The 25,900-nt window shown below is 42.0% G+C and overlaps 1 protein-coding gene, 1 long non-coding RNA gene and 1 pseudogene across 2 annotated transcripts in view; 1 reads left to right on the forward strand and 2 right to left on the reverse strand.

The window, feature by feature from the left end:
• Positions 1–684: 684 nt before the first annotated feature.
• The window catches only part of LOC5519060 (polycystic kidney disease and receptor for egg jelly-related protein-like), a 30,699-nt gene continuing 5,483 nt past the window's right edge, over positions 685–25,900 (forward strand). The window contains exons 1-19 of the mRNA XM_048724451.1: positions 685–798; positions 984–1,039; positions 2,802–2,934; positions 4,141–4,527; positions 5,386–5,504; positions 10,920–10,996; positions 11,530–11,669; positions 11,999–12,192; positions 12,714–13,017; positions 13,324–13,648; positions 14,215–14,357; positions 14,624–15,108; positions 15,772–15,939; positions 16,446–16,571; positions 20,382–20,600; positions 20,867–21,076; positions 21,491–21,820; positions 22,499–23,782; positions 25,270–25,506. Coding sequence (XP_048580408.1) covers positions 2,805–2,934; positions 4,141–4,527; positions 5,386–5,504; positions 10,920–10,996; positions 11,530–11,669; positions 11,999–12,192; positions 12,714–13,017; positions 13,324–13,648; positions 14,215–14,357; positions 14,624–15,108; positions 15,772–15,939; positions 16,446–16,571; positions 20,382–20,600; positions 20,867–21,076; positions 21,491–21,820; positions 22,499–23,782; positions 25,270–25,506 — 4,878 coding nt within the window. The 5' untranslated portion in view covers positions 685–798; positions 984–1,039; positions 2,802–2,804. The remainder of the gene's footprint in view (positions 799–983; positions 1,040–2,801; positions 2,935–4,140; positions 4,528–5,385; positions 5,505–10,919; positions 10,997–11,529; positions 11,670–11,998; positions 12,193–12,713; positions 13,018–13,323; positions 13,649–14,214; positions 14,358–14,623; positions 15,109–15,771; positions 15,940–16,445; positions 16,572–20,381; positions 20,601–20,866; positions 21,077–21,490; positions 21,821–22,498; positions 23,783–25,269; positions 25,507–25,900) is intronic.
• LOC125567931 lies at positions 11,418–13,361 on the reverse strand. Its single transcript, XR_007311958.1, has 2 exons — positions 13,290–13,361; positions 11,418–12,175 (listed from the first exon to the last, which is right to left on the reverse strand). It is a non-coding gene; the product is annotated as an uncharacterized LOC125567931 (long non-coding RNA).
• On the reverse strand, positions 17,603–19,874 carry LOC116603535 (annotated as a pseudogene).

Raw genomic sequence — 25,900 nt, forward strand, 5'->3', positions numbered from 1 at the left:
TCATGACAGTCAAACATTTCTTTTAATCATTTTAATCGATTAAACAGATTGTTGACTCTGCTTTTCTTTCAGATTTTACAGAATGTGTAAATATGTTAACACTGACTTGTAAATAAGTTCTCATAACCGTCTTTCTTTTCCGTATTTGCACAATCATACTGTTTGCAAAATTTCGACCTATTGAGGTCACCCTGTGGTGCCCTTTCAAGTATACTATTGCATAAATAATAATGATATTATTTCAACTAACTTTCTAGATCAACCTCAAATCTCGACGAATCAAATCTCATTATAGCTTCGTGCAAACTATTGACCTTAATTTTATATCTTCATCATCTTCTTATGCCGTCTATCGAAGTTAGGTGTGTACATACTATTATCCTATCGATCTGATCTAGATCTTTTATTTGCTAAAAGTTTTTAAAGAAATATCAACAAAACATAGTTACCAGGCAGCGAAATACAAATAGAAATATCTTATTTTATTTCTTTCCTTTCATTTATTACTTTTCATTAGTATTTCTTAATTGTTATATTTTTTTCTCTAGTTGTTCCTATTTCTTTATAAATTCAATTATCGTTTCACATTTATTAAGTCAGGTTTGAACGAGAAGATTCTTATAAGAACAAAAACAATCCTTTTTCTTTATAGAGTCGTTGATGTTTATGCCACTAAGACAAAACGTCGACTTAGTGCATTATTTAACGCTTTTCATATAAGCGTTCGTCTTCCTATTTCTCTTTGTCTTCTTCTGTCTGGTTGATTTCGTTACGGCGGAGGATCACTTTTCATTCAAGGTACATATTTAACTTTAAAGCTTTGTGAAAGTTCGATTACACACTTTCAAAACCCTTTATGACCTGATTTATCACTCGTATTTAAGCTTATCAAATGTCTCAGAAAACATTGTTATGAGGTTGCGTGTAGCTCGAATTCCGAGCTTCGAAAAACAACTGAACTATTTTCCTTCTATTTTTCTCAGTATTGGGAACTCACAGTGGATTCTACACGGAAGAATGTGGGCTACTTGAGCATCCTGTAAGAAATTGTGTAAGGAATTCCTAAATGTTGCAGGGCGGTGACTTTTGAGTTTTAAAAAAATCTGGGGGAAATTAGTTCAACTTTTGGGGCCCATAGTGTCGGATGTGAAAAAATTTGTTTCCTTTTCCAAATTTTTATGTTTATTTCAAACAGCCCAGGCTGTTAGAATATTTGATTACAACTCCATACAGCATGCATACTCTATATACGCTACTGATACAAATACTGTTTGTGACGCACACTTAATTCCGAGTTGTTTTTCGCCCTCTAAATGTGTTCTCAGTCGCAGATCCAGGAAACTAATTGAGACGAGAAATGAGTCGCGAGTTCCCGTACAAGATGAATTGAGATTAGAAGGGCTGGATATGATTGGGCAGGACACTGCCAGATTTTACTGAGCACGCTGATTTTTCCGCGAGCATTTTAGGAGAAATTACCAACAGCGGATGAGGCAAAAGAAATTAAAAGAATAATTGATGAGCAAGCGCGTTTTTAGAGCATATTTATTCTTATCACAAGAGATATGTCACGCCACTCTTTTCAACAATTCTCTTTTCAAACATTCCTACGGGGTACACATAAGGGTCCTAAGGGATAAAAGAATAAAGTAAATTGGAGAAGCCAATCACTCATTGCATTTCCTATGTCATTTGTTTGTTGTAGTCTTCGGAACCAAGTTCTATTCCAGCCGTTTGGTCACCGATTTTATTTGTTTCATTGAATGACTCGGAATATGAATTTCAGCCGTTTTCCTGAGAAGAAGCTTCAAAGTTCATCTTCAAAGTTAATCGTTTTTGAAAATTTATATCATTGCCGGACGACGTTTCTTATAGCCTTAGATTTCCGCCAGCGAGCTAATATGCACTGGACGGCTTACGGCAAGGCCGAGAAAAAAACTTTAATAGCGATAAGTTCGATACTACTTTCAATATAAATACTTTTATATCCAGAAATAGATAAAAAATTAGATTCTATTTCTATAATGACGAACAGATTAAGGCCAGAAATTATTTCTTATATGAAGAAAACGCTTGTTGTCGTTTTGATTCCGAGGAATCTTAGTTTCTTTTCAGAGACTTTCGCCATTAACTAAAGATGGTCACAGTCACTGTTTTTTCTTTGTTGATCACAAGTCGTAGAGTTTACGAAGCACCTGCGGTACACCGAACTTAAAAACTTTTTTAGTTGCCTTAGATCAAAGTGACCGCGTTTGGCAAAAACGACAATTTCTGGCTTTTTTTTTATGTTATTTTCTTTAATATTTAGGGGTGTTGGGTGGCACATCTCTCGATGTCCAATCCCCTACTATGACATCATCTTGAGAAGGTTAGCCGAAGGTGACCCGCACGGGCGACGGAGTGGTCCCATAAGTGGGGGGGGGGGGGGGGGGGGTAAGTTGGGGGGGGGGGGGGGAGGAGGGGGCTGGGTTGTGGTTTCAGGGGGAGGGGTGGGTGGTGGTTTAAGGGGGGAGGGGTGGGTGGTGGTTCCAAATCCTTTTAAGAATACTTTAAATGGTAGATTCTGTACCCCCGTTATCATATCTTGATAACAAAATTGCCACGACGTGCACCTATTGTATTGCACCCTTGCATCTAGGGCGAGACAGCCCGGATTACGTAGAAGCAGCGAAAAAAAATGACGTGGAGGCATCAAAACAATTATGTTTCTGGGTAAATTTAAGGAGTTTTTAATAAAAAACTTTAAACATCGTATGAGATTATTCTTACGTTATCATTATGTCCTAATGCTTTGCTTACAGCCCATGGAGACCACAAAGAGCCTGTTCTCGCTTTGGCTTGTGACCCATGTTATGCTGTGTGTCCTAGTTACTCCCATTGCTGCAATCAAGAAAACAAACTGCACATCTATTTACGGGAATAATCAAACCGAAGGTAATTCTCAATGATATTGTTGCGTCTAATTGCAAATACAACGTCGATCCTGTCTTTTCATGTGCCGTGTTACGGTTTTTCTTGTTGTACCATGTTGCATATTGGGACGTCTTATGGTTTGTATTGTTATGTGCCATGTTACATCTTGTGTCTTTGTTATAGTTTGCCTTATTTGTTATGTGTCATATTTTATCTTATGCCATGTTATGGTTTGCCTTGTATGTACCATGTTACATCTTGTGCCGTGTACCATGTTACATCTTGTGCCGTGTTGACTTGTTATGTACCATGTTTTCTTCTGTGCCGTGTTATGGTTTTCCTTGTTTTGTATTATGTTATCGTTTCGTTATGCAACGAGTCATATGTGTGTTTGTTTTGTAAGGGGAGTTATCTTATCACTTGCGATGTTTCGGAATCGAGGTTCAGAATACGAAGTGGATTGTGTCTGTTAACCTCTTAACAGGGTCTTTGTTCGTATAACGAATGCTTTCCGAGGAGTTTGGGTCTCGCCTTTTCTAGAAAATACATGAAATGCGCTTTTCAGGATTCTTAAGAATTGGTTGTAAATTTTCTCGAGGTTTCTATTTGTGTGGTGACGGCACTGTAAACCCTCAAAACCCCTGCAAAACTGCTGGCGCTCCTCGCAGGCCGTAAGGTTCCCAGACTTCCAATTTCTTTGTGAATAGCGAAACCGATTTGTGAATCGCGAGATTTGTGAACGCGAAAAAGATTTGCGAATCGCGAAAATGTTGCTTCGGAATTGGTTGTTAAATTGCCTTTATGGACTTACGTAAACAAAGCCAAAAATCGTGATACGGTTGTTTTTCAAGTTCCAAACTACTTTTAAGTAGTTTAAAAATATTAAAACCGGGAAATTGAGGGTTTGCACTTACTGTCGCATAAATAAAGTAAGGCGAGCATTCTGAAATTCATAACATTAAAGTATTGAAATGTTTGGGCGGATGGTCTGTCTTCCATCTTATTAAAAAAAAAATATGAAAAAAGGATTCGTTAATTTGGGCACGGCCAAAAGCAGAAATTAAGAGTTGCACAAGGTGCACCTCTCCAAGTATTACAAAACAAAGCTTTTATTTTTCAAAAATGATGTTATATTTTTTGTATACTTTTATGATCGTCACACAATGACGGGTCCTTTCATGTAACTATGTATCACTATTATTACTAAAATATATTCTTTCATTGTAGTATCTTTCAAACGAGTCGAGTACTGCTACATCACCGTAGGGTATACCATACCCGTGGAATCACTAGAAGGTGGGGACGAGGCCCTAAACACGCCCTTCGCACAACGCACCAATGAGAACAAGATACTTCAGTGCGCACGCGCGTCCGCAGGCCGGGGATACAGTGTATTCATTTTGAACAATGGCGGCGAGTGTCGAAGCAGCTCTTCAGCAGCATCGAATTACGCAAGTCGCCCTGATGAGTTCTGCTCCTACAGCTCGACATCTGGTTGTATTTTATTCGGAACTCACGGGGACTGCAGTGGTCGTACCTCTATTGACTGTAGTGACAGCTGTGGAACGGGTTACGGATCCTCAAAATACTACAATGCCTACATAATCAACAATCGTGAGTCCTCATCATTGTTTTCATTGTGCCTTTTCAGAGACTGGCTATTTTTAGATTTGAGCACAGACAGCACAGGCTACCCGTAAGTGTAGAGGATCTACAAAAGAGTTGGTATGAGGGAGCCTGAGTTTGACGCAAATCTTGTTTACTATTCTAAGCTGTTGAAATTGTTATTATTTTTTGTTGTTCTTGATTCACCATCCTTGGTTAAGGTAATTAACGAGTATTCTCAACTGCTTACCTGATTCTGATTGGCTCACTCTTTTCTAAAAAAAAATAGCCAGCCTCTCAAAAGGTTCACTTATAGTACCTATCACAGTTAGACGCTCCTAGTGATGGGATCACTCGTTGTAACTATATCACAGTTACACACTCCTGGTGATGGGTTTTATTGGCCTCTATTGATGGGCTCACAAAGTACATATTATCCATCCTAGGGGACCCACGGCGTACTGAGCGGAAACGAGCGCTGAGCGTAACGAGCGCGAGCCGGAAGCCGACGAGCGCGCCGCGGCGCTCGTCTGGTGTTACGCTTGTTTACTCTAAGTACGCCCTGGGTCCCCGAGGATGTATATTATCATACATCATACATATCATACATGACACCTACCAAGTCTGGTTTTCAAACAATATTTTTTAGGGACGGGCATTTTATGCTTGGGACGGACGGACATCACCTCACAAAAACTCGAGTCGATAAGTAACCAATATTTGCTACCATATGTTTTTTCTTGTACACCATACCACGTTTTCTTAGGTATGGACTCCGCTCCAGTTATCAGAACAATGATTAAGAGTAGTGGCGCAGAATCACAGAATGGTATTTGATCATCCATTGTTTCCTGGTTGTTTCAATAGAATTTATCATCTCCGTCTGGTTGGTGTATCCTGCGGAAGCAAAAAACATAGCCCTGAAAACAATGTTCCGTTCGGACATACAGGAACGAACGAACGAATTCATCATCATCAAGAATGAGGTAAGACATCTCTAATAAAGGCTTATTGTGTGGGTAGGTGATGAAAGGAAGACTGCTCGTGGGGGGTGGGGGGTGTAAGGAAGGCGGCTTAAGTAGTTAAGGAGGTGTTCTAAGGAAGGAGGCTTATGCAGTTAGGCATCCTCGGGGACCCAGGGCGTACTGATGGTTAACAAGCGTTCCGGCTCGCGCTCGTTACGCTCAGCGCTCGTTTCCGCTCAGTACGCCCTGGGTCCCCGAGGATGGTAGTTAGGGTGATGTAAGGAAGGCTGCTTATGTAGGTAGAGGGATGTAGGGAAGGCAGCATATGTAGGTAGAGGGATGTAAGGAAGGCTGCATATGTAGGTAGGTGGATGTAAGGAAGGATGCTTATGTAGGTAGGTGGATGTAAGGAAGGCTGCTTATGTAGGTAGGTGGATGTAAGGAAGGCTGCTTATGTAGGTAGGTGGATGTATGGAAGGCTGCATATGTAGGAAGGTGGATGTAAGGAAGGCTGCTTATGTAGGTAGGTGGATGTAAGGAAGGCTGCTTATGTAGGTAGAGGGATGTATGGAAGGCTGCTTATGTAGGTAGGTGGATGTATGGAAGGCTGCTTATGTAGGTAGGTGGATGTAGGGAAGGCTGCTTATGTAGGTAGAGGGATGTAAGGAAGGGTGCTTATGTAGGTAGGTGGATGTAGGGAAGGCTGCTTATGTAGGTAGAGGGATGTATGGAAGGCTGCTTATGTAGGTAGGTGGATGTATGGAAGGCTGCTTATGTAGGTAGAGGGATGTAAGGAAGGGTGCTTATGTAGGTAGGTGGATGTATGGAAGGCTGCATATGTAGGTAGGTGGATGTAAGGAAGGCTGCTTATGTAGGTAGGTGGATGTAGGGAAGGCTGCTTATGTAGGTAGGTGGATGTAGGGAAGGCTGCTTATGTAGGTAGGTGGATGTAGTGAAGGCTGCTTATGTAGGTAGGTGGATGTAGGGAAGGCTGCTTATGTAGGTAGGTGGATGTAGGGAAGGCTGCTTATGTAGGTAGGTGGATGTAGGGAAGGCTGCTTATGTAGGTAGGTGGATGTAGGGAAGGCTGCTTATGTAGGTAGGTGGATGTAAGGAAGGCTGCTTATGTAGGTAGAGGGATGTAGGGAAGGCTGCTTATGTAGGTAGGTGGATGTATGGAAGACTGCTTATGTAGGTAGAGGGATGTAAGGAAGGCTGCTTATGTAGGTAGGTGGATGTAAGGAAGGCTGCTTATGTAGGTAGGTGGATGTAGGGAAGGCTGCTTATGTAGGTAGAGGGATGTAAGGAAGGCTGCTTATGTAGGTAGGTGGATGTATGGAAGACTGCTTATGTAGGTAGGTGGATGTAGGGAAGGCTGCTTATGTAGGTAGGTGGATGTAAGGAAGGCTGCTTATGTAGGTAGGTGGATGTAAGGAAGGCTGCATATGTAGGTAGAGGGATGTAAGGAAGGCTGCTTATGTAGGTAGGTGGATGTAAGGAAGGCTGCTTATGTAGGTAGAGGGATGTAAGGAAGGCTGCTTATGTAGGTAGGTGGATGTATGGAAGGCTAATTATGTAGGTAGGTGGATGTAGGGAAGGCTGCTTATGTAGGTAGAAGGATGTAGGGAAGGCTGCATATGTAGGTAGAGGGATGTAAGGAAGGCTGCTTATGTAGGTAGAGGGATGTATGGAAGGCTGCTTATGTAGGTAGGTGGATGTATGGAAGGCTGCTTATGTAGGTAGGTGGATGTAAGGAAGGCTGCTTATGTAGGTAGAGGGATGTAAGGAAGGCTGCATATGTAGGTAGAGGGGTGTATGGAAGGCTGCTTATGTAGGTAGGTGGATGTAAGGAAGGCTGCTTATGTAGGTAGAGGGATGTATGGAAGGCTGCTTATGTCGGTAGGTGGATGTAAGGAAGGCTGCTTATGTAGGTAGAGGGATGTAGGGAAGGCTGCTTATGTAGGTAGGTGGATGTATGGAAGGCTGCTTATGTAGGTAGGTGGATGTATGGAAGGCTGCTTATGTAGGTAGAGGTATGTAAGGAAGGCTGCTTATGTAGGTAGAGGGATGTAGGGAAGGCTGCTTATGTAGGTAGAGGTATGTAAGGAAGGCTGCTTATGTAGGTAGAGGGATGTATGGAAGGCTGCTTATGTAGGTAGGTGGATGTATGGAAGGCTGCTTATGTAGGTAGAGGTATGTAAGGAAGGCTGCTTATGTAGGTAGAGGGATGTAAGGAAGGCTGCTTATGTAGGTAGAGGTATGTAAGGAAGGCTGCTTATGTAGGTAGAGGGATGTAGGGAAGGCTGCATACGTAGGTAGGTGGATGTAAGGAAGGCTGCTTATGTAGGTAGGTGGATGTAGGGAAGGCTGCTTATGTAGGTAGAGGGATGTAGGGAAGGCTGCTTATGTAGGTAGGTGGATGTAAGGAAGGCTGCTTATGTAGGTAGAGGGCTGTAAGGAAGGCTGCTTATGTAGGTAGGTGGATGTAAGGAAGGCTGCTTATGTAGGTAGGTGGATATAAGGAAGGCTGCTTATGTAGGTAGAGGGATGTAGGGAAGGCTGCTTATGTAGGTAGAGGGATGTAGGGAAGGCTGCTTATGTAGGTAGAGGTATGTAAGGAAGGCTGCATATGTAGGTAGGTGGATGTAAGGAAGGCTGCTTATGTAGGTAGGTGGATGTAGGGAAGGCTGCTTATGTAGGTAGGTGGATGTATGGAAGGCTGCTTAAGTAGGTAGGTGGATGTAGGGAAGGCTGCTTATGTAGGTAGAGGGATGTAGGGAAGGCTGCTTATGTAGGTAGAGGGATGTAGGGAAGGCTGCTTATGTAGGTAGAGGGATGTAGGGAAGGCTGCTTATGTAGGTAGGTGGATGTAAGGAAGGCTGCTTATGGCTTATGTAGGTAGGTGGATGTAGGGAAGGCTGCTTATGTAGGTAGAGGTATGTAAGGAAGGCTGCTTATGTAGGTAGAGGGATGTAAGGAAGGCTGCTTATGTAGGTAGAGGGATGTAGGGAAGGCTGCTTATGTAGGTAGGTGGATGTAAGGAAGGCTGCTTATGTAGGTAGAGGTATGTAAGGAAGGCTGCTTATGTAGGTAGGTGGATGTAAGGAAGGCTGCTTATGTAGGTAGGTGGATGTAAGGAAGGCTGCATATGTAGGTAGAGGGATGTAGGGAAGGCTGCTTATGTAGGTAGAGGGATGTAGGGAAGGCTGCTTATGTAGGTAGGTGGATGTAGGGAAGGCTGCATATGTAGGCAGGTGGATGTAAGGAAGGCTGCTTATGTAGGTAGAGGGATGTAGGGAAGGCTGCTTATGTAGGTAGAGGGATGTAAGGAAGGCTGCTTATGTAGGTAGGTGGATGTAAGGAAGGCTGCTTATGTAGGTAGAGGTATGTAAGGAAGGCTGCTTATGTAGGTAGGTGGATGTAAGGAAGGCTGCTTATGTAGGTAGGTGGATGTAAGGAAGGCTGCATATGTAGGTAGAGGGATGTAGGGAAGGCTGCTTATGTAGGTAGGTGGATGTAAGGAAGGCTGCTTATGTAGGTAGGTGGATGTAAGGAAGGCTGCTTATGTAGGTAGAGGTATGTAAGGAAGGCTGCTTATGTAGGTAGGTGGATGTAAGGAAGGCTGCTTATGTAGGTAGGTGGATGTAAGGAAGGCTGCATATGTAGGTAGGTGGATGTAAGGAAGGCTGCTTATGTAGGTAGGTGGATGTATGGAAGGCTGCATATGTAGGTAGGTGGATGTATGGAAGGCTGCATATGTAGGTAGGTGGATGTAAGGAAGGCTGCTTATGTAGGTAGGTGGATGTAAGGAAGGCTGCTTATGTAGGTAGAGGGATGTAGGGAAGGCTGCTTATGTATGTAGGTGGATGTAAGGAAGGCTGTTTATGTAGGCAGGTGGATGTAAGGAAGGCTGCTTATGTAGGTAGAGGGATGTAGGGAAGGCTGCTTATGTAGGTAGAGGTATGTATGGAAGGCTGCTGATGTAGGTAGGTGGATGTAAGGAAGGCTGCTTATGTAGGTAGGTGGATGTATGGAAGGCTGCATATGTAGGTAGGTGGATGTAAGGAAGGCTGCTTATGTAGGTAGAGGGATGTAGGGAAGGTTGCTTATGTAGGTAGGTGGATGTAAGGAAGGCTGCTTATGTATGTAGGTGGATGTAAGGAAGGCTGCTTATGTAGGTAGGTGGATGTAGGGAAGGCTGCTTATGTAGGTAGGTGGATGTAGGGAAGGCTGCTTATGTAGGTAGGTGGATGTATGGGAGGCTGCTTATGTAGGTAGGTGGATGTAGGGAAGGCTGCTTATGTAGGTAGGTGGATGTAAGGAAGGCTGCTTATGTAGGTAGGTGGATGTATGGAAGGCTTGCCTGTGTAACTAGGGCGCCCTTGTGTAGGGTGGAGATAGTTAATGCAGAGTATAGGTAGATTACGCAGAAGTGAGTATAGTTTATGCAAGGTGTAGATAGTTAATGCAGAGTATAGGTAGATTACGCAGAAGTGAGGATAGTTTATGCAAGGTGTAGATAATCAATGCAGGGTGCAGGTAGGTTACGCAGGAGTGTGGATAGTTGCTGCAGGTTGTAGGTAGTCAATGCAGGATGAAGGAAGCTGCCAAGGGTACAGATAGTTAATGCAGTTACCATCGGTACGTCAAAAGGTTTGCCTATGTCCGATAATTTTACTTTCAAGCTTTATATGCTACAGTACGGAAAGTGCATTTATCATACTTATCCTCACGCTTTTTCGAAATTCTTCATTATATGCCACCACATCATCTACCAGGCGTTTTAAACATTCCAAAAAATTCTCATATTTTCAACCCGGGCAGACCTGTTGGCTCCTTCCGCCTATATGACACTTCAATGCTATTGACTTGAGAACCCCACTGTCAATCCGAAATAATTTGTCACAGGTTTTATTAACCACTCGAAACGTTTTCTTTTGGTCTTTCAAGCTTGAGCCTTGCTAATGCTCTATACGTTCTAGATCTGACCATGGAGGATGTAATCTCTGGCTGTGTGCATTTAGAATATGGTGTAGGCCGTTGATAGACTTTTCTGATAAGTTTATGCAGGAGGTTAATGGATGTGTCAGTAGATTCCTTGGTGAAGATCGCTGATCTTTTCATGCTAATTCTTATACGTTAGTGTATGTAGATGATCCAGACAGTAAGTTACTTAGGTATTCATAGGGGTAGTCGAGTTGGTAATATAAGTGTAGGTTACTTGTCTATTTGTCGTGTTATATGGACGTAGCTTATTAAGTGAAATGTTTCTGATTTAATGTTAGGGGTCACTGTACGTTTTCACTTAGAAAATAATCAATGTAGTTTTAGATAACCGTTGAGCGAAGTATGTAAGTAGCAGTCGTTGATATCAATCTTAAGCTAGACGGAATTAAATTGTATAAACCTCACATTTTCTGCATCATGTTTTGACAGTTAAAAGCCGCAATCGATAGTAATTTAGTGTGTGGCCTTGACGTGATTATGGACAAAAAGACAGACTACATCTTCAGGTATGACTCCATTCATTTATTCCTGGGAAAAGGGATCATTGCCTTAAAAATAAAACATAATAGGTCCGAGTCTATGGTTATATGAAATTAGTTATAACATAACATAACATAACATAACATAACATAACAATAACAATAACAATAACAATAACAACATTTTTAACAATAGCATAGCATAGCATAGCATAGCATAGCATAGCATAGCATAGCATAGCATAGCATAGCAAAGCATAGCATATCAGGAGCAAATGTACGAGACATGGCCAATTCATAATGAAGAACAGGTGAATGCTTGTTAACATTGAGTTTTCAAACACTCCCGCGCTTGTGCATTGTATTCATGGGAATTCTTTGGTAATCAAAGAATGCGTAGTAACGGAACTGCAATGATGGATCCACATAAAAAAACGGATTGATAATAATGATAATAATTAGTTTATTGCCCATTCCTCGTTAACATGCTCTCCGTTATATAAGATTATACAAGCAACCCGGGTCGAACTATATTAACATGCTCTGTCCTTTTTTCCTAGGCCTACACCAACAGGGGGTGTCATGGTTAACGTTCAGTTCAGTACAACGTACAACAACTCTGAGGAAATGCATAATAATCTTCGCACTATTGGCCTTTCTATGCTCAATGTTTCTGCCGTGTACACGCAGCAAAAAACAGGTACGACTAGCATACGCGAATTTAGAACGTCTCAATAATGAATAATCTGAGATCCCTACTCATGGACACTTTTTTGCATCAACTTTCCATATTCAGCAGGGCTCATAGTCAGTTATGGAGCCGGAATTTTCCTTTTTTGTTGTTGACCGGGAAATTAAGCTGTTTATTGAACATTTAGGGTTATCTTCAGGAGAGCGGGCCTGCAACTCTAGCCTTCCATGGTTAGCGTTGTCCTGAATCTACGGTCGGGGTAGAATCCCATATTTTTACTTTTTATCATTATCAGAAACTTCCTCCATCTTTCAAATGTACCGTATGCTCTCTTATAGGGCCTTGTGAAACTCCTTCTTTGAGTATAAGCGTTTCCCCGTCCATGAGCACCAACATTTCGTCAGCAACTTCTGCCTACCGACAAGACGGCTTTTTCCCCACAATCACCATCAACATGCTGAGCTGCATGACGCAGAACATTAGTCTACTCTCGGAGGTTGAGCTTTTTGTGTATTCTGCAGAAGTCGACAAGGTAAATATGTTAAAGAGAGAAAGTATCAGAAGCGACCGTAGAGGGAGGGGGAGGGGGGAGGGGGAGGAGGAGGAAGGAAGGAAGGGCGGGGGGGGGGGGGGGGGCTAAGGAATACGGGCGAAGTTGGGATAGGGAGAAGGAAAAAATGTTGCCCAAGAGAGGTAAGAAGGTGGAAGTCCCTATCTTGTTTTCTATAAACAGTAAAAACATTATCTGATGGTACCATTGGAAACGTATCCTGTAAGACATTAACCAAAAAGGGGTTACTGATTCTGCTCCCTGGTTAAGATGATAATTATTATAACACTAAACGATCAATCATTTGCACAAAAGAAGTTAGTTTAAGAAAGCTTCTTATCGGAAAAAACCCAATCATTCAAACCAAGCGAATCCAGGAATGAATAAAATTATCGTTATGCAAAATTCATATCGTGGAGAAGTGGAATAACTCAAATTTCAAGGCAATCTGTTCCTAGTTATTTGTATTCATCTTAGCGATTCAACCTTTTTTTCCATTTCAGAATGAGACGCGTCTAGATAACTTCACGTTACTTTGCAACTCCACCCACATTCCGGCACAATCTATTAGCATAAAAACCTGCGGAATCCCGCCAAGAACATACCAACCTGGCGTGATATACCTGCAGATAGAGGCCAAATGGAATGCTAGAGAGACCGTGAGCCATTTCGTGCATGGCTTCGTGAACATCACCCTGGCACCCCTGGTGGCAGCAATACATGGTGGCAGCTCTGTATATCAATCTTTAAATATGCCTAAATTCCTTAACGCTACCGGCTCTTATGACCCGGAGTATTACGAATCAGGTACGGAGATAAACTTTACACTTGTTGAACACTTTATTCTTTAGGCTTAAATGTTATTAAATACCAAGTACTCGTGAAAAATTATTATGTCATAATGGTCTAATGATCAGCATAAAATTATAATTTTTAGAAGAATTATAGACTTAATAAATGAATTAAGGGTTATTAGCTTGGAAATAAAATGATACCCCCTTGTTTCGGGCTTCATCGCATCGCACCAAATATCACCGTTGTTGACCATAACAGACCTTTAAAATCTTAATACCACTCACATATTATTTGTTTTCCCTTCGGTCTTTCTTCCAGCACATCAGGCGAATGCTGGAAGTGACTTGAATTTCTACTGGGTCTGTTACAGAAGTACTGACACACCACCTACATTGAGCTCTATAGAAGACGTGATGGCATTACCGGTTGTAGATATTACCAACTCAAGTAGTTCAAGTAGAGGCTGTTTTGGTTCAGGCGTTGGCCGTCTGACACTAAATAAACAGACGGGATGGTTGGACACAAGTAGAATGCCTCTATCGGGAGTGTTTTATTTGGTTCTCCTTGTTGGAAAGGATATACGCTTCAACAAGTACTCCCAGACTATGAGAATAGCAACAAAACCACCCGAGTACAATGTCACGTAAGTAGTGTCATATCAGCGCCTTCACTAGTTCAAAGCTATTCCACAGGCTTACCAACCTCTCAGTCAGTCTCTAGTCAATGTCAGTATTCCGAGTAACGTGGAATCCCACAACTGCTCAAACGTTAGAAATACCGCCTATTCTGAATAAATACACATCACAAAGCAATAAGAGTTTATTGTTGCTTTTTATTCTAGGATATAAGACAATTATAGGACAATTACAAGAGGTGATCAATCGTGAAAATATTCGAGCTAGTTACTGGGATTGACTAGAGACTGACTGTGAGGCTGGTAAGCCTGTGGCTGTCCTAGCAACTAACGTATCATAAAAAAATTAAGACAAACACATTGCGTATCATACCAATAACGTTACGCCAATGCAACATAATATAATATTGCCTGATTTAGTGTCAGCGACTGTTTCTTACTTTTAAAGCATGGCTAAAGCCTGTCAGACGGTTTCACTCGTCAGTCACAAGTAATAAGAAGTGGAAAAAATACGGGCAAATGTCCGTTCAAGTCCGACCTAATGGAGTTAAACGTTATGTTTTTTGTACGTCTAGATGTGTCAGCAACTGTTTGAGTCGTATGAAGCCTACTTCGAAGCTTGCAGTGCAGAGAGTTTGCAAGCAAGCATCATGTTCGTCACCTGCTCACACATTTTCCTGGAAGCTGGAGGTCGATAGCGGGAGGCGCGCAATTGACGGTAAGTAGCTACTCAAAGAAGAACAAAGGTCATGCTACGATGCTACACTTAAACAAGGCTGCTTTGAATCGTTCTTTACTCCCACGCACTCCTTTTCCATGTCTCACAGTTCCAGCTCAAATGGATCTTAACGTAAGCCTTAAATTCCAAGGCAACACAGACTGAAAGGGCTAATGTACTTTAAGAAGCATCATCCTTGAAAACTGAAGGGTATGGACCTGTATTGAATCTTCTCTACGTACCACTCCCTTTTCTCTCTGTTTCAGGTTCAGATGTGTTTTGGTACGACATTACTCCAACCCTTCTAAGTAATCTTCTTACTCCATCCACGGGCAATGACATCCTACTCAAGGCTAACGTACTAACACCAAATATAACTTACAGAGTCGTCTTTGAAGCCTCCCACTCGGGAGGAGGAAAGACTTATGGGTACCACACATTCATAACGAACATATCACCCAAGTTTGGGTCGTGCTTGTCCGACCGTGCAGTAGGGAGAGCAGGCACTGAAAAATTCGTGGTCTCAATGGACGGATGGTATGATGAAGACCTTCCTCTTAGTTACGAGGTCTGGGTTTTAAGTGATAAGAACAGGGAGGATACGGTTGATAAAATAATTTATTACGGAGAAAGCGCAATGGCAGCGGTGGTGCTGCCTGTTGGTAACTCGTCCATTGACTACTTGGTACAGCTCAAATGTGTTGTGTATGATTCACTTTTGTCATCGACAGATGCGTTTCTAAATGTTACGGTAAGTTTTAAAAAGAGATTTGCTCAGTCAGCCATCTTTTTCTCCATACCAGGCGCGTAGATAGTAGGGTGCGCAAGGCACACGCTCACCCTCCCCCCCCCCCCCCCCCCTTGTATGCCAAAAAGTAGGTCATCTCTTACTGAAGGGCTGTTAGAGGCACGTGGCACGTCACCGCTGTGGCACGTCACCGCTGTGGCACGTCACCGCTGTGGCACGTCACCGCTGTGGCTCCTGTTAGAATCCTGGCCCTGGCAGGGAGATTTTTCCGAGTCTATGTCTTGAATCGAAGTAAGTTGAAGTTATTCTCGGCATAAGACACTGAACCGGAGGATCCGTGTCTTCCCTAAACTAACCTGAATTGAAGGGACCCTCTGGCAGTGACCTCACTCAGTGACAGTGTTTACTAGCAATACACCCACGGGGGCACTCGATTTGGAGCCTATCTCTGTTGTGCCTTCCGTACACCTAGTATAAGCAGTGGAAGTTGTACAATACTTGAGTAATATCCTTTGTTATATAATGCACATGACTACGCAGCCCTCTCAGCAAGACCTGGGAACGCGCCTGTATCCTGTATCAACATCATTATACTATCTTTTGTAATCGTTTGTAATCCTCCGATAGGTTCTATCTCGAGAAATTTGTTTATGGTTGCTTTCCTAGTCCATAGCCCCAGCAGACCCGGTGAACGAGTTACAGGTTCTACTTTCTGATCCTGATGGGGATGCGAATAGCGACGATGATCAGAAAAAGTTACAGACGTTCTTAGCCGGTCTCAGCCTTTTAGAGGATGAATACGCGGGGAATGCCTCCGTAGAAGACAAAACAAAGGTTTCGAAAGTTCTTTTTATTTCAGAATTCCTATCTTGGACGCTTTACAAATATTTTTTTTCACTTTCAACATCTCTAGTTTAAGGTGGCAAATATCTCTAGTTTAAGGTAGTATTAATTGCTGTTACACAACTAAATATTTAAGAAAAAGCAAAAGATGTATTAACAGATATCTTTATATAAATGTGGCAAAACGTTTGTACTCTGCTAGCTGAGCTGAATTCCTTTGTCTTTGTTTGTTTTAGAATTTTACTACGGATTCGCGTCTACGGGTTTTCGCGTTGTTCGTTTGGTTTTTCCTTTGTGCAAAACGAACCAAAACAACGCGAGAAGCTAAACTCGAGAAGAAAATATAGCGACAATTTAACTATTTTATCACGAGCAACACTATAGCTTGATGTTTGGGCATATGAAAGCCGCAATAAAAAGATTTTTTTCGACTGTCTTTTTCCCAATCTTCTTTTCTACTGTTCCTTGTTTCTAATTCCATTTCACTATGGTCCCAGACCAGGGACTTCATGATAAAGTCGATGTCTACCATGTCTCCAAATGGAACTCAAGGGATCACTCAAGTCACTGGTACTCTTATCGACTGCACTTCAAAGGCCGAGGAAGTATCGATAGAGTCACAGGTAAGACTACACATCAAAGCCGAGGTAGTATCGATTAGAACCACACAAGTACGACTCTACCTAAAGTTTGAGGAAGTAACAATAAGAACCATAAGATGCAGCTCAAAAGCTGAGGAAATATTGTTAAAAAAAAGGATAAAAATGCACCTAAAATGCCGAGGAAGTATTGAAAAGAACCACAAGACTGTACGTCAAACGCCAAGTAAGTATTGATAAGAACCACAAGACTGTACCTCAAATGCCGAGGAAGTATTAAGGCGAAGGTTAACCTAAACTTTAGTCATTGAGGATATGTTGCACTTGTGCGCTTATAACTTTTTAATTATTTATTCAAAGTATAGCAAACTATACATTTTTGGAAAGCTTAGATAACAAGGATAACAAATAATATATTAATAATATTCTGTGGATTATTGTTATTTGAAACCGTGCATTTTTATTGGTCACATGCTGTGAACCACCTAACCAGCTTCAAAAAAATGTTTTGATCATAGTGATAGAAGATATATAAAAAACCTTTATGTTTTCTAATACACTACAGAGTAAAGAGTGTTTTAGGCGAAGGATTTTTTGATATTCTAAAAATTTGGTTAAATTTTCTCATTTTTATCTTAAAGGCCAAATTAACATTGAAAAAAAAATGTTAAAATCGTTTCTTTTGCTTCAATAAAGAAATCTATCGCTTAAAACACAGATCACATCAACTAAGAGATTCCCTGAAAATTTGAAGCAGATACATTGAATTGTTCAGGAGATAATATTTTTTGAATGCCGTAACTCGGATTATGAGAAAAAAGCCTTTAAAGTTGAATGACAAGTTTATGTTGAGTAATCAAGTAGAAATTTGGTAAAATACCAGCTTCTCATGTCTACAATCAATTCAAAAGGCTCCTGCCTCATAAGTGACACCCTCTTGGGCTCGCAAGTCCTCCTCATGCTGGGCTTTTGAGTCTAGCCTCGACCCTTCGCCTCTTCTTGGCATTCTCTGAGGCAGACTGGTCAGATTTGTGAACCCGCTTCCTGTCCTTTTCGAAGGATGCCCTTCTTGTGTGTTGCCCTGCAGGAACACAAAGTCTCCTCATAACATTTTCTCTGCTGCTGGCTCCAGCATGGAAGTGGCAGACAGCAGCAGCGACGGCACATCTGATGACTTTGTAGCCATGGTACTTGTGCTTCGGGCACCTTGCCCAAACAAGGGAGTTGAGGCTCTCATTCGCATTCTGGGTCGCCCCCCCGCACACATCTCTTGAGTAGGCTTGTCTCACTAAGTCTCATAAAGACAGGCCTCAACAGGTCAAGGAAGACACCTGGGAGGCAGTCCTTGTTGGTGTATCTCGTGGTGCTTAGCGCTTTATCCTTCTGCCATTGGCACCAGGATGTCTCTCCAACTGGACAATACTTATGTTGCTTTGCTTTGTCCTCCATAGCAACGGTATGGTTTAGAAGGGCTATGATGTTTTTTTTCATTGTGTACACGGCGATGTCAACTTCTCTCTCAGTAGGGTTTGGCTTTTTTACAGTGTTTTGCCGAATGGCTAGCCCATACTTCCTTTGTATATCTTTGATTTTGGAATCTGAGAGTCTCCCATGACCTCCAATTGATCGCCCATCAGCCAGCTTTCCTTTTGTCAGGGTTTTAAGCTTCAGAAGCTGCTTCCCCATCCTCTTTTGAACATGTCCAACACAGTCCAGCTTTTCGACAGTACATCCCTCATAAATGTGCTGAACTGTGTTGTGTGCCTTGCTGTCTCCGTCTGACACCATCCACCGATACCGCATCTTGTGTTTTTCAATCGATCTGGACCACAGAACTTGGGCTCCTTCTGCCTCCATTGCTGGCGAACTTCCTGTGAAGTTTGCGTCACACTCTCCCTTGGCCATATGCTCTGCCCTCCACTCCTCAAACTCCTCGACATTCTCATCACACTTGTTCAAATAGAGCTCGTACTTTAAGCATTTTTTGTTCAGGACGTAGCTATCGAGGACCTCACCAGTGTCCACTGATATAACAAAGACAACTCCAGTCTGAGGTGAAGCCTCTTTTTGCCCATGTGCCATCAAAGCTGACGGCAACATCCACAACCTCCCCGAGCTGTTCTTGGGACTCCTGAGCGAGTCTCTCCCTAAGTCGTTTTGCAGCAAGTCCCATCTCTGCTTCTGCCTCCTCTTCCTGTGCTGTTAGAATGTTCTCGACTTGTTTGTAGTATGCTGGCTTAGATATGCAAGACATATTCATAATGCTGCAAAATGTAGCAAGCCCTTCATAGCCACCACCTGACTCAAGGGAGTAGTAGACTGCTCTTCTGTTTACATCATGCGATTTTCCTCTTGCTGTGACAGATGCAGACGTTTTTAGGCAGGAGTTTTTCCCACAGCTACTACATTGGCTACTGATGTTTGAGGAAAGCCCAGCTCTTGACGAAGGGTGCTCTGTCATGCTAAAAGAGTCTATAAAACGAAATATTTAAGTGAAATTAGTAATTCATAAAATAGCATGCTATTGTTGTCACACATATTGTTTACAATTTTCACCCATTCCTAGCACAAGCTGCACAGAAAAGCTAAAAACACACACGAGTCATTTCCTTTCAAAACCTCTCAAGAAGGAAGACAACGATTTATTGGAAAAGGAAGAATCATTCTATCATCAGTCTAACCTTTTCCACACTCATGAAATTCAGCAATAGAGTTTGAGAGATTCCCTAGGTCGATGAGTCGATATCCACCGCACGATTCAATATTTTCGCCGGAAGTTTCACCGTCAAAACAATCGTCCTGGCTGTCTCTGAAACCGCAAAGTTCCATCTTATTCCTAGAAGTACCGGCTAGGGGCTCCTCTTTATTGAGTTGCGAAGCTTGTGACGCTGCCGGAGGATCCTGCTCTTGTTGTTTATTACACTGCGTGGCGGCCGAACGTGAGGAACTTGAAGTCGCTGATTCCGGTGTAGAATCGCTACTTTTCTCCCAGGCTGGAGAACCAGAGAATCCTTTACCTTTCCGGCGCTTTTTAACCTAATTCGGGGTTTGGAACATATTAGAAATTTCGATAAATCGTATTGAAAACTAAGACGAGAGATTTGCTTTGTGAACACGCGAGATGCAAGCGACAATTATGCAAAGACAGGCTAATGTTCCAGGCCTTTTATTGCCTCTAGAAGCCGCTGGATAGTCTGATTGCAGTTTCTGGTCAATTTGAAAAAGATTGGATGCATCCGGGGCGGGAAAAAACAAAAGATACAAAAGGATTCTAGTTTTCGTTGCCATGGCAACGGCGGTAGAAGCATCAAGTGGTTGTTGAAAAGTAGCGAAAAAATAAAAAAAATTGCTATAAACCATACACTGGAAGTTAGGGAAATTAAAGTTAGATAGTTAAAGAATTGATTTTTGTTAAAAAAGAAAAATCGACCTTCTGAAGGTAATTTAAGTTAACCCCCGCCTTAATAAGAGCCACAACTGTACCTCAAATGCCGAGGAAGTATTAATAAGAACCACTTAGACTGTACCTCAAATGCCAAGGAAGTATTGATAAGAACCACAAGACGGTACCTCTAATTCCGAGGAAGTATCAGTAAAACTAAAGGTAAAACTGCACCTCGTATGCCAAATAAATACAAATATAGACTGAAGAAGGTAAATCGTTACAAGCATATTTACATCAAGTTAATTGCGCGAGACGCAAAACTTTCTAGAAGTGACAAGTAGTATTTTGGGGTTCATGGGATGTAGAACGATTGTTTTTCAAAAATGTAAACAAAAACAAAGTGAGGCTGTTTAACGAGATTATTTGAGTAACCTTTTATCTCACCCTAGATGGATTCGGTAGACATGGCAGGCAACCTAACCTCACTATTGGAGAGTGAAGGCAATTCATCGAGTATTGATGTCGAAACGATTGACAAAACAGGAGGTTACCTTCTGCATCTCTGCGGTAACGTCATCGGTGGCGCTGCAAACGTCGCATTTAACAGCAACATGACTATCAATAGCACCTCCGGGAACGGTACGGATGGCAACAGTACCATATCCAAGGTGAGTCAATAACGGATTTCCTATTCGTCGTGTATTTAAATCAAGAATTGCACATATTAAATATCCGCAAATGGTAAATTTTACTCTATTAAACCTGGCAAAAATGGATTTATATGATAACATCCTTGTTTAAATTTGAACATTTAGTCTAAGAGCGTTTATTCTTGGCATATTAGTGCAGTATTATTGTAGTGTTTTACTTCCCTGCTCAATACCTGACTCAAAAATTCCCGTCAAAACTCCATCTCTTTTTTTATACCAACCAGATTAAAGCAGTATCAGAGAAGTCATTGCAGATGACGGAAAATGTCGCAACCCTACTAGCGTCTAAGATGATGACGGGGGAGCCTTTGAAGAACTTTTCTAGTCCGAGTATCGGGATGTCCCTTGCTAAGACTTCAGCTGACCAGGCGCCTAAGTCATTTGTCATCAAAGGCGGCGAATTTGATGTTCCTGAGGAGATGGCTGGTCTTCTAGTGAGTTTAAATTGTTAACCGTTTACCTCTGGTCGCTTATAGCATTCTATAGCATTCTGCATGTAGCGAGGAGCTGTTATTCGAAGGGGGGCGCTTAAAATGTCTTCAGCTCCTAGTATATTAAACTGTCATGTCTAAATTCTAAGTTTATTAAAAAAATCAAACTGAATCAACGAACAGCAGTAAAACGGACAAACCTCAAAACACAGTTTTTTTGTTGCTCAATTAAATCATAAAAAAATAGTAACTTGTGTGTGATAACTGCCGAATCTCATATTAGCGCCTTAAAATCATGATTCTTTAAAGATTCTATGATCTTTTTACATTGATGATGTATAATGCCTCCGTTTCATGGAGTGAGCGACCAGCTCTTCTAATTTGGTCATTGTCAAGATATTTTTTTTCATCTTTTAGAAATCTGATCCGTCTGGGGGATCCGTGATCAGCCAGTCCACTTTGACAGTAGCCAACCCATTCTTCTACAGCAATGACAGCAACTCTACCACCCGCGTGCGATCGCCCGTCGTCAGCCTTACCTACAAAATGGAGGGTGGGAAAGAGTTTGTTGTGAGGAACCTCTCTGAGCCGTTCAAGATTAAAGTACCACTGCCACCGAAGAGTAAATCAGAAAACGCCAGCGATTTCCCGTTTTTCGTGAATCCTGGTCCAATTCTGACAATGCACAAGTTTACTATCGAGCATAACAACACCGCCTTTGACTTGAGGATTCAACCCGAAAACGAGGTAATTTTAGCTATACAAATTTCACTTCTGTGATCATTTGATTTGAAAATGAAACAATCTTTGATTTGATAGCACAGAGGCTATTCAACCCAACAGGCAGACGATGTACAGGGTTTGGATGGGGTTAACCGACAAGCGACAAACGGCATAAAAAAAGTAACCGACTACTATGACAAAAAATGGAAAAATAGCGACAAAAAATATTTGCCGACTACCGACATTTTTACACTCTTTACTTCCATCGTCAGGCTACTTAAATTCAACTTTTCTGTCAATATTAATCAATAATTAATATATAATTGCTAATCTATTAAAATTACTAATCAATCCTAAATAATGTTTAATCTAGTTTATACATGAAATCTGGTACATAACGGAATACTAACTTAGATTAACCGACTACCGACAAAGACCGATAATTCTTACCAACTACCGACAAATTTTGGAAATTTTAACTGACTACCGACATGCAGACCCTCCCCCCATCTAGACCCTGGATCTAGAAATAGATGCTCGTACTGTAAGGAGTAGTGGGGAAAACCTGCATTATACACACCTTAGGTCAGAAGTGCTTTAGCTGGGAGAATAATGTAGTCCGTAGATTGCTTTCCAAAATGTTAAATATGAAGTGTGTTTCACCAACAAAAGGCATTGTTGGTAATGCAAGTGTTTTTTTAGGTATTTGTGACGGTCTATGTGCGGTTTGGAGCAAGACCTAACATTCGCGATCACGACATGGAGTTCCATCACCCGGATCTCTCATCATGTGTTGAGCCAATAGCACGTGACAACTGCACGGGCGTCTTTGACTTTAACGAATGCATTGGGCTCACGCAAGACGTGAATTACACAAGTTTTGAGTGGTGTAGAAAATGGCCTAACGTAAACTTTCTCTATAATTCATCATTGACGCGCAACCAGACAATGTGTAGTGCGTTTGAAGAGCAGGTCACATGCGTGCCACCGTCTGTCACACCTGAGTGTAATGCAACGTGCGTAGGCCCTAATTGTACAATGGCTAACTCGACATCTGGTAACTCCACTAGTGGCAATTTGACTTCCGGGTGTCATGCTAATTATTCAAACTTTTCCAACACAAGTAGTAACGCGACAGGTAGTAACGTGACAAGAAGTGGAGCGAGCTCTTTGTGTGCGAACGTCGTGGAATTTTTGAAATGTTACAATATATCCGAGGAACGATTCCAGAAGTGCAAAGGACTATTAAAGAACAAGAAGCTGTATTATGGCAAGTACGAGAAATGTCTCAAAGACCCTTACCGGATATATTTCGGGCTAGACGATTTCGGAAAATCTGGCGTGTACTATGCAGCGGTTCGATACCCTGCTGGTCCAAAACCAACCGACCCTCCGACTACTGCACCCCCGACTACAAAACGACCAACTAATCCACCTCGCAATTTGACAACTGAAACGCCAACAACCAGACAGTGGCAGACGTGGTTAACGGGGAAAAAGCCAAACAATAAAAGGGAAGATGATAAGAGGAGAAAAAAAAGAGATCTTGGTGGTACAACCTGGCAGGATGATGAGGACAGTGATCCGATATCAGGAAAGGATAGAGTGGAAAACGATGAAGACGATCAATGGCAAACGGAAGTAGTCTTCGACAACCGAGAGGAGTCTGATGAAAGCAACAGTGATTTAGTTGAAAATATTGGTGTTGGCATTGGACCTGTACCACTTCGGGTTAGACGTGCGGCGGTAGAAGTTAACTCCACAGACAAAACTAATGTCAGCACGACTACTTTTAAAGGACGCCGTTGCGCGCCGGTGGAAGAAAAACCTGCCCCTACCGGTCCCCCTCCGCCAGTGACCTTTCCGCCAGTCATCCCACAAGACTTCAACGCTTCGACGTCCTTAGAGTACAAATTTGACATAAACTTGTACTCGTGTTTGTACTGGGACAAAGATAAAGAGGTGTGGAGCACAGACGGGTGCGAGGTAAGCTGCACAGCCAAGCATTACAGGCGGGCGGGCGGGCAGGTAGGGAACCAGGTTACTTAATACCCAGGGCCAGCTTTGAGAAAACTCTTCCATTCTTTGCAAAAAAAATGCTCCACCACTCAACAACATACAATTTTTTGCTTTACAGCAATATCTATGAAAGAATAGGTAGTTTTTATCGAATTTTTAAGAGTTATGCCAAGCAAGAAAATTACGGTTTTAAACCCTTGATAACAGCCGAGACATTCCAGTTAATTTAACTTTTTAAGACCCCGTTAATTCCAGAATAATAATGAAAAAAATCTTATTTGCGCAAAAGTTGATATAGAACCTCGCTTGCAACACGTGAAAAAAAAAAATTACGACTACGAAGGAATCGTAACCTACTGGAAAGGCAAGGTTTTTTGCATTCTTTTAGTCTTTTATCTCTCGTGACGCAAAGAAAATCTGGATTCGTAAGAGGTCTTAACCTCAAGCCCGAAAAAATACAGTTCTAAACGCTTTAGTCAATTAACACAACGTGACTAATGCTTATAGAAGTCCTACGATTAAATCGCTCGAGAAAGCAATGAATCTCTTTCAGAACTAGCCTCCTCCACAGGCCTCTCGAGTGCTTTGGAAAAAATGTCCCGGTCTAACTCACCAGGAACCCCAATTCATAAAAATGCTGAAAATTAAAAATGCCAAAAACACTCGAGATGCCTGCGGAGGAGGCCAGTTCTGAAAGAGATTCATTGCTTTCTCGAGCGAAGAACACATACGTTTTATTCCAAATTTAAAGTCGCATTCACAAACAAGAATAGAAATAACGAACCGTAGCCGAACAGTAGATAAACGCCGACGGTTCCTAAATCTTCAAGAATACCACTAGTCTGCTGCAGCAGTTGATTATGCTCTTAGTGAGCATATTACTTAAAACGGAAGAGTTTGTGCGATGTTTCTCTCGAGAGTCAATCTCAGAAACGGTTAAAATCATGCTTTTACAGAACCCTTTCGGGAACACAGCCATCACATCTTTGTCTTCTAAAAATGACATGAATGCTATGATCGTCTTAAAATAACGGATTTGCCTTTCGAACGAAGAATGTTTAGAGCTTTTTGAATCGCTTCCTCGGTGATCGCTACGTTTAATCAGCACTGAAAGCACGAATGTGATAAAGCTATGGAGTAATGAGTGATGGGAGGTCATAAGCCAATCAGATCGCTTCGTCCGTATACGGACGAAGTTTGAAATCTATGAACGAAAAAGGCGAGACATCCTGTAGGCGTTCTTTTTCCCCTCTCCTCCTCCCCCTTCCCCACGCATTTTTTCTCCCCCTCCCCCTGCAAAGCGCGTTATCCAAGATGGCGGCCGTGTGGTTTTGTGCCGGAAAAACTATCAAAGCCTACAAGTAGGCTAGATTGAAGTGGTCTGGATAGACAGGCACGATGAAGCTTGTTGTCATGATGTTGTGTTGAACATGCTGTGTTTTCTTTCACTGCAGCCCCACACAAACTCAACACCAGAACTCCTTGTTTGTATGTGCAATCACCTTACCTCTTTTGGAGCTGGCGTCATGGTGGCTCCCAATCCGATCGACTTTGACCAAGTCTTCGCCAACTTTGCCAATATAACAGCCACAGGGAACTTCTCTGTGTTGTTCACGGTTTGTGGGCTGTTTCTTCTGTACATCATTGCGATTATCCTTGCCAGACGCGCCGATAAACGGGATAAGAAAATGGTATGTGTCTGTGAGAGTGGAATATGCTGAAAATTACAATCCTTAGCCTGATTCATAGATCTTTTTGCCACCATGAAGGCAATCAAACCCAGAATCTAGGCAAACACTGACCAAGTTCTGTCTGAGGAGCAGTTATAAATAGCTAGAGCAGGCCCCTTACTTGCGTAACGACCCTCGCCTTATGACGAACGATAAGTAACTTTTCAAGATGGGAAAGGAAATGGTGATGGTAGTGTAGAGTTGAGCTAGCTGCATGAATAGGTCTTTTACTACAATTTTCGCACCTTTTTTCTTTACTGTCTTCTTACATCCGACTATAACATCCGCTGGGAAGTAAGAAGTTCTTTTGTTAGTTCTTTTGTTAAAAAATATCAAAACCAATTTTCCATTTGCA

Source organism: Nematostella vectensis, chromosome 1, assembly GCF_932526225.1.
Source record: "Nematostella vectensis chromosome 1, jaNemVect1.1, whole genome shotgun sequence".
NCBI lineage: Eukaryota > Metazoa > Cnidaria > Anthozoa > Actiniaria > Edwardsiidae > Nematostella > Nematostella vectensis.